General features: G+C 33.7%; 1 protein-coding gene across 1 annotated transcript in view; it reads left to right on the top strand.

Moving 5' to 3' along the window:
• The window catches only part of zbtb32 (zinc finger and BTB domain containing 32), a 19,076-nt gene extending 11,932 nt beyond the window's left edge, over window positions 1–7,144 (top strand). The window contains exons 4-5 of the mRNA XM_056474093.1: window positions 3,029–3,271; window positions 6,510–7,144. Coding sequence (XP_056330068.1) covers window positions 3,029–3,271; window positions 6,510–6,739 — 473 coding nt within the window. The 3' untranslated portion in view covers window positions 6,740–7,144. The remainder of the gene's footprint in view (window positions 1–3,028; window positions 3,272–6,509) is intronic.
• The last annotated feature ends 320 nt before the right edge of the window (window positions 7,145–7,464 follow it).

The raw sequence follows: 7,464 nt of genomic DNA, 5'->3' as shown, positions 1-7,464 counted from the left end.
AAGAAAGAAAGAAAGAAAGAAAGAAAGAAAGAAAGAAAGAAAGAAAGAAAGAAAGAAAGAAAGAAAGAAAGAAATCCCAATCCACTTTTCCTATTTTATGGACGGAAAAAAGGGGTCTGTGCGCTGGCACATGGTCTAAAATGGTTGTGCTTTAAACATTTAAGCATTAAAGAGCCCATATTATACATGAAATAGGGTCATATTTAGGTTGTAAGGGTCTCCAACAACAGTCTAATATGCATGCAAGGTCAAACAACACTTTCATGGTCGTATGATCTGCATTTATTTTTACCTAATTATCCCAGCGACTCCCATATGATTCATTCAGCGATTCATTTGTACCCAAACCCGTCCTCAGCGCGAAGCTAATCTGCGCTGATTGGACCGATGACAGCCTGTTGTGATTGGTCGAAACTGACAGCCTTCAGCGCGAGACAGAGTGAAATGCCCAGCAGCTAATCAACAATATACAAGTAGTTATAGTGCATACACGATTTATAGTGTAAGGTGTGGATTTTGGCTGCCAGTGGGTGAATGTAAATACAGACGATGGACTTAAAAAAACAGACGACAAACTATTTTATTGAGCAAAAACTCCAAGAACTGGCGAGGAGCCCGTCACAGTCTACCTGCTCTTTTCACACAGACACACACAAACACCTCCTCCTCCTCCTTAGAAGACACATGTGTACAAAGCTGTGTATTGCTGTACATCCCTGTGTGTGTAATAAGCCTCATATATGCGGGTTTGGACCCACATAGCCACATAATAACTATTGCACTCTTTAAATAGCAAAAGTCCTGTGGCATTAACTTTAGACCAGATTTTTGTTAGTCAATGGAGTGGTCTACTTCTGATGACTCAAAATAACAATGTGCCAGCAATGTGCCTTAACACACCTCTGTTTCAGACCAGCACACCCATGAGCGCACAATGTGGTGCAAATGCATGTGCTATTTAAACAGTGTGGTGCAAAATGTGAAAATGATACATGCGGTGGTCTGAAAATAAAAAAAAATAAATAAAAAATAAAAAAGCTTGCGCTGTGCAGTATTGTGCAGGGTGTGTGATAGGGCCCTGTATGTTTTAGTACTAGATTCATCATTTTTGAAGAATTATTTAGTGAAAAACATTTAGGTGGTTGTTTGTCGCCACCTATTGGTGTAACAATGTAATTTCTACAGCCTTCATTTGAAGTGTCGAGTTGCTTTCAATCTGTACCACATATATCAAAGCTCACTATATATTATTAAAGTACTTTTATTTGATTTTTTGTGACGCAGAGCTTACTATACTGGTTATAAATACTAAACGTAAAACATTTAGTATAATTAAGATTACGTAGGTGTTTGAAGCAACATTGCAGATTTAATTTTAGTTTCCAATCTTTTTTATTAATGTTTTCGCTCTTAAGAATTTGTAAGTAATTGAATATACACTCACCAGCCACTTTATTAGGTACACCTTACTAGTACCGAGTTATTCCCTTTTTGCCTTCAAAACTGCCTCAATAGATAGATTCGACAAGGTATTGGAAATATTCCTCAGAGATTTTGGTCCACGTTGACATGATAGAATCACGCAGTTGCTGCAGATTTGTCGGCTGCACATCCATGATCTCCAGTTCCACCACATCCCAAAGGAGCTCTATTTGATTGAGCTCTGGTGACTGTGGAGGGTATTTGAGTACAGTGAACTCATTGCCATGATCAAGAAACCAGTCTGAGATGATTCATGCTTTATGACATGGTGAGTTATCCTGCTGGAAGTAGTCATCAGAAGATGGGTACACTGTGGTCATAAAGGGATGGACATGGTCAGCAACAATACTCAGGTAGGCTGTGGCATTGACACGATGCTCAGTTGGTACTAATGTGTCCAATGTTTGGCAGGAAAATTTCCCCCACAGCATTATACCACCACCACCACCAGCCTGTGCAAACTGTAGCCTCAGTTATCTGTTCTTAGCTGACAGGAGAGGCACCCGCTGTGGTTTTCTGCTGCTGTAGCCCATCCGCCTCAAGGTTGGACTTGTTGTGCATTTAGAGATGCTTCTCTGCATACCTCAGTTGTAACAAGTAGTTATTTGAGTTGCTGTTGCCTTTCTATCAGCTCAAACCAGTCTGGCCATTCTCCTCTGACCTCTGGCATCAACAAGGCATTTGCACCAACAGACCTGCCGCTCACTGGAAATTTTCTCTTTTTCAGACCATTCTCTGTAAACCCTAGAGATAGTTGTGCGTGACAAATCCCAGTAGATCAGCAGTTTCTGAAATACTCAGACCAGCCTGTCTGACACCAACAACCATGTCACTTAAATCCCCTTTCTTCCCCATTCTGATGCTCGGTTTGAACTGCAGCAGATCGTCTTGACCATGTCTACATTCCTAAATGCACGGAGTTGCTGCCATGCGATTGGTTGATTAGAAATTTGCGTTAGCAAGTAGTTAGACAGGTGTACCTAATAAAGTGGTATAACAATAACCGATGTACATGTTATTATGGGATACCAGTACCACAGATATCTTATTAAATAATGTATAAAATATCCATTTTATTTTATTGATAGTTTAACAGTTTATGATTAAAGGGGGCTGAAACAACACCTTTAGCTATTGATACCCAAAATACAAAGTAATTGTAATTTTAAATCTTTATCCTTTGCTACTATCATTCAGATCAATGAGTTTTACCAAAAAAATGTGCTAAAATGTAATTAAATCGTGTATTATTGTACATATTTTAATATATGCATATGTGAAATCATAAAGTAGATGTTTAACTTGCGGTAAATGTTCCTTTGTTAATAAATGTCACTTAGACATTTAACTCGATACAGATGTCTTATCGCGTGCTTTATAAAGTCTATTTTTAAGATTGAAATAAACAATGCAATCATAAAGCGTAAATTGAAACTGCAAAAAAGAGCTAAACAAAGTGAACAATGCGTTCAACATTACAGGGGCTACACAAAGCTGTTCAAACTTCATTGTCTGTGTTTTTTTTAAATGAAACTGCACAAACAAGATTTTAGCGACATCAGAGAACTATTTATAGTGACTGACTTACTGTTGTTCTGTGGTGATCTGTGGGCAGGTTCGGGGGAGATGGCATTCAGGTGTAAGTTCTGCGGTCGAGGTGGACGGGACAGGCGGTCTCTGCGCTCCCTCAGGAGGGCTGTTGGAGGAGAGAAGCCTTATCAGTGCAAACAGTGTAGCAAGAGGTTCAGCCTGAAACACCAGCTGGACACACATCACCGCGTCCACACAGGTACAACCAGCCTTCAAACCCATCAACACCTTCTTTTAAGTTTCTAGAAATCCACCAGATTTCCTTGAGATTTGTTTATTTGGATGTGTTTGATGCCGCTGGAGCAAATCTCTACATAAAGAAGTTCTATATGGGTGCAGGAATGAATGGCACTTATTTAGATGTTAATCTCACTTTCTGAGAATTTGGACACTGAGTTTCAGAGTATCAAGATTAGATCTGTAATCTGAGGGTATGTATAGGTGACAATGATGTGCTTACAGAGGAAATGTTTTTCCTTTGAAGCTTTGAAAGGTTTTTCATGCATACAAACAAACCTTTTTTTCCCAGTTCATATCCATAAAAATGACTAAAATGCTGTATATGCATGCCAGGCCAATAGTTGCCAATTGTATGATACAGTATTTTTCACATAGTTGCCGTTTTGTAGTTTACACAGAGATAATCCTGTCATTTTGTAATATCACACTTAAAAAGTAAAATTTTCAAGCCCTAAGAACACCATAAACATCATGGTCTTGATGGGCTACATGCACAGCTTGTGTTTTTCAGCCAGTGGTAAACATCAGGTGAAAGGTTTATGTGACTATTTAAAAATTTATACGGTTCCTTTTACAGCATTGACATCGTAATGTAATTAAAATACAATCAGTTAAACAAACTTAAGCATTCATTTAGTTGTTCAAGCATAAAACGAGATGATAGAATCTAGCATCAGGATCAGCAGGCTAGCGTAAAAACTAGTGTAAAAAATACTGGGGTAAAATAAAGTGTCATATTTTAAAGAGATGGCCAAAAAATTTAATTTAACACAGTGCTTCTTGTCCGGTCTGAGACCCACTTTATATCGTATATCTATCAGGCAGTGAAGATCACTGATTTTTACGAAAAACTGATTGTAAATGTGGCAAAAATTTGTAATGGAAATACATTTCACCTGAAGTCATTGGGCTGCCTTGCTGAAACTTAAAAAGCTGTGTGCATATAGCCCATTAGTAATATTAGAGTTACATTTGTTATTATTATTTTGAATGCTTTTATTTTGTATTTTTAATAAATTTTTTACATGTTTATTTTATTTCAGCTTCATCTTTAGTACATTAAGTTAAAATTTGTAAATAAAGTAAAGATTATTGAAGTACATTAACAAGAAAATGTTTTTCATGCTGTTTACCTTTTTTTCCAAAAATCCCTGTTCATATGAATATGAATCCATGAAAATGACTACAATGCTGTATTATGCATGCCAGGCCAATAGTTGATGATGCAGATATGTAATGAAACATATGAAGAGTTCAGATGCAAAAACCTCTAAATGCTGTTAGATATTTTCTTCTAAAATTTGCATTTTTCTCTGACTCCTGTGTGTAGGCTCACTAATTTTATTTTTATAGTGACGAATAAGTTTTTTTTTTAACTCTAGGAGAAAATTTCAGACAGCAATTAGAAGTTTTTGCATCTGAACTCCTCGTATGCACATGGTGTTTTCACGGTCACAATTTTTTATATGGAGATGACATTCATTGTACTTGTCATTTCAATTTATTTAACATTTTTGTCAGTTTAGTTATTTTTTTATATATTACTGCAGCTTCAATTTTAGTAAATAAAGTTAAAATGTAATTAAAGTAAAGCACATTTTACATGGAAATGTTTTGCATGCAGCTGAGTTGACAAACATTTTTTTATTAAAAAAGACATTTTTTCTAATTCAAAATTTAGATAAAAATTCTTTCTACATCAGTTTTTGTTGTAGCTGCACAATTTTTATGGCTTAATTTAAAAAAAAAAATTTTTACTTTGTAAAATAAAATCTTATTCTTTTTTCGCATTGTCATTATGGGGTTTTGTGTGTAGATGTTTGATGAAATAAATCAATTTAATCCATTTTTGGAATTAGGCTCTAACATAAAAAAATGTGGAAAAAGTGAAGTGCTGTGAATACTTTCCGGAAGCACTGTATATGCAATGTTGAATCTGGATTATAATTTATAATTTCACAAGTGTTTTTTGAGGGTTTTAAAAGCATCCAGGCCTAAGAAATTGTACTGTTTTGACAAATTAATATCGATAAAATCTATTATGAATTGTTTATAAAACGAAGACTATGCAGTATTATTTTACATTTGATCATTCAATTACTGTATACCTGATTACAATTCGACTACTCGAAAAACAATATAAAGCTGTTTGCAATATATATATATATATATATATATATATATATATATATATACACACATAGTTGAAGTCAGAATTATTAGCGCCCCTTTGAATTTTTTTTTTATAAATATTTCCCAAATGATGTTTAGCAGAGCATAATATTTTTTTCTTCTGGAGAAAGTCTTATTTGTTTTATTTCGACTAGAATAAATGCAGTTTTTAATTTTTGTTAAAACCATTTTAAGGTCAATATTATTAGCCCCTTTAAGCTTTATTTTTTCTCATTGTCTACAGAACAAACCATCATAATACAATAACTTGCCTAATTATCCTAACTTGCATAATTAACCTAGTTAAGCCTTTAAAGCTTTAAAGTCACTTTAAGCTGTATAGAAGTGTCTTGAAAATATCTAGTTAAATATTATTTACTGTCATCATGGCAAAAATAAAATAAATCAGTTATTAGAAATGAGTTATTAAAACTATTATGTTTATAAATGTGCTGAAAAATATCTTCTCTCCGTTAAACAGAAATTGGGGTAAAAATAAACAGCAGGGCTAATAATTCAGGGGGACTAATATATATATCTATATCTATATAAAAGACTTCATAAACAGTCATATATATAGATATATCTATATCTATATAGAAATATATATATATCTATATCTATATAGAAATATATATATATAGAAATATATATATATATATATATATATATATATATATATATATAGATAGATAGATAGATAGATAGATAGATAGATAGATAGATAGATAGATAGATAGATAGATAGATAGATAGATAGATAGATAGATAGATAGATAGATAGATAGATAGATAGATATGACTGTTTATGAAGTATTTATTGAATTAAATCAATTAGTTTCCCCATTTAGTTTCCAAGAAAAATTCTAATGATTGTTTTTTCCACTTCAATAACACATTATTTAAAGTTTTAATGACTTCAGTTTTAGCTAACACAAAATTACAATACTAATCTCAATTTGGTCTCAGATTAGAAATTTGAAACGTCATACTGAAATGAAACCATCTGCTCATCCCTCTTACAGGTGAAAAACCATTTGAGTGTCGCCTGTGTGGTCAGCGGTCGCGTGACTATTCTGCAATGATCAAGCATCTACGTACTCACAGCGGTGCCACCCCATACCAGTGCACCCTGTGCCTGGAGTTTTGTAGCAGCCTGGCAGCCATGCAGAAGCACCTGAAGAATCACCCGACGCAGGAATTTCCTCCAGACTGGAGCCTGAGCAGCACATATCTCTACAACTGCCACACTTAACACCACCTGCAGGATCAAATATGTACATATCAAAACATTGCATACTGTTTTGCTATTTTTAATACTCTTATAAATCTATTTTTCCAAGTCATTCTATAAATACAATAATATATTTAATATACTCAAGTAGGGATGTAACTAAATTTAGTTTCACAGTGATTTAAAAGACATTTTAATCATTTAAAGTATTTTTTGTTTCACTTTAACATTATATTTCTCAAAATTAAATTATGTAAATGGGTAGTTATTCAACAACAAAAAATTATAATAAATAAACTTGCATACTTTAGGAATGAAATTTTTTTTTTATTTGGACCTTGTTAAATATTGGACGTACAATATTAGATTTTTGCAAATGTTTTCACTTATTTTGGCTGAGCTGATGCCACGTTAATGTACAAGATTAATTTAGGTTTGAGTCAGGTTAGAGATTTTTATTCTCCATAAGTGTTAGACTTATGATTTTATGACCCCGATTAATGCTTTTCTCTTACATTGAGCTTATTTTTTTCTTTAATTTCCATTAGTGTAATACAATATTTTTTCAGCTGAAGTTTTTAAAACACTTCTGTGCATAAGGCCCATTAAGATAAAGTGGACTTTAAGTTTCCAATGCATTTATTTTTTTTCTGTGAAGCAATCATCACAATAGCATAAAAAGTTTATTTATTGAGCTGGTTAAGTCTGTACCATTTATCAATGCACTCACTATGTGATCTATTTAC

Source organism: Danio aesculapii, chromosome 15 (genome assembly GCF_903798145.1).
Source record: "Danio aesculapii chromosome 15, fDanAes4.1, whole genome shotgun sequence".
NCBI classification, from domain to species: Eukaryota; Metazoa; Chordata; class Actinopteri; order Cypriniformes; family Danionidae; genus Danio; species Danio aesculapii.
The sequence above is the reverse complement of the archived record's forward strand: the minus strand, read 5'-3'. Positions and strand labels throughout refer to the sequence as shown.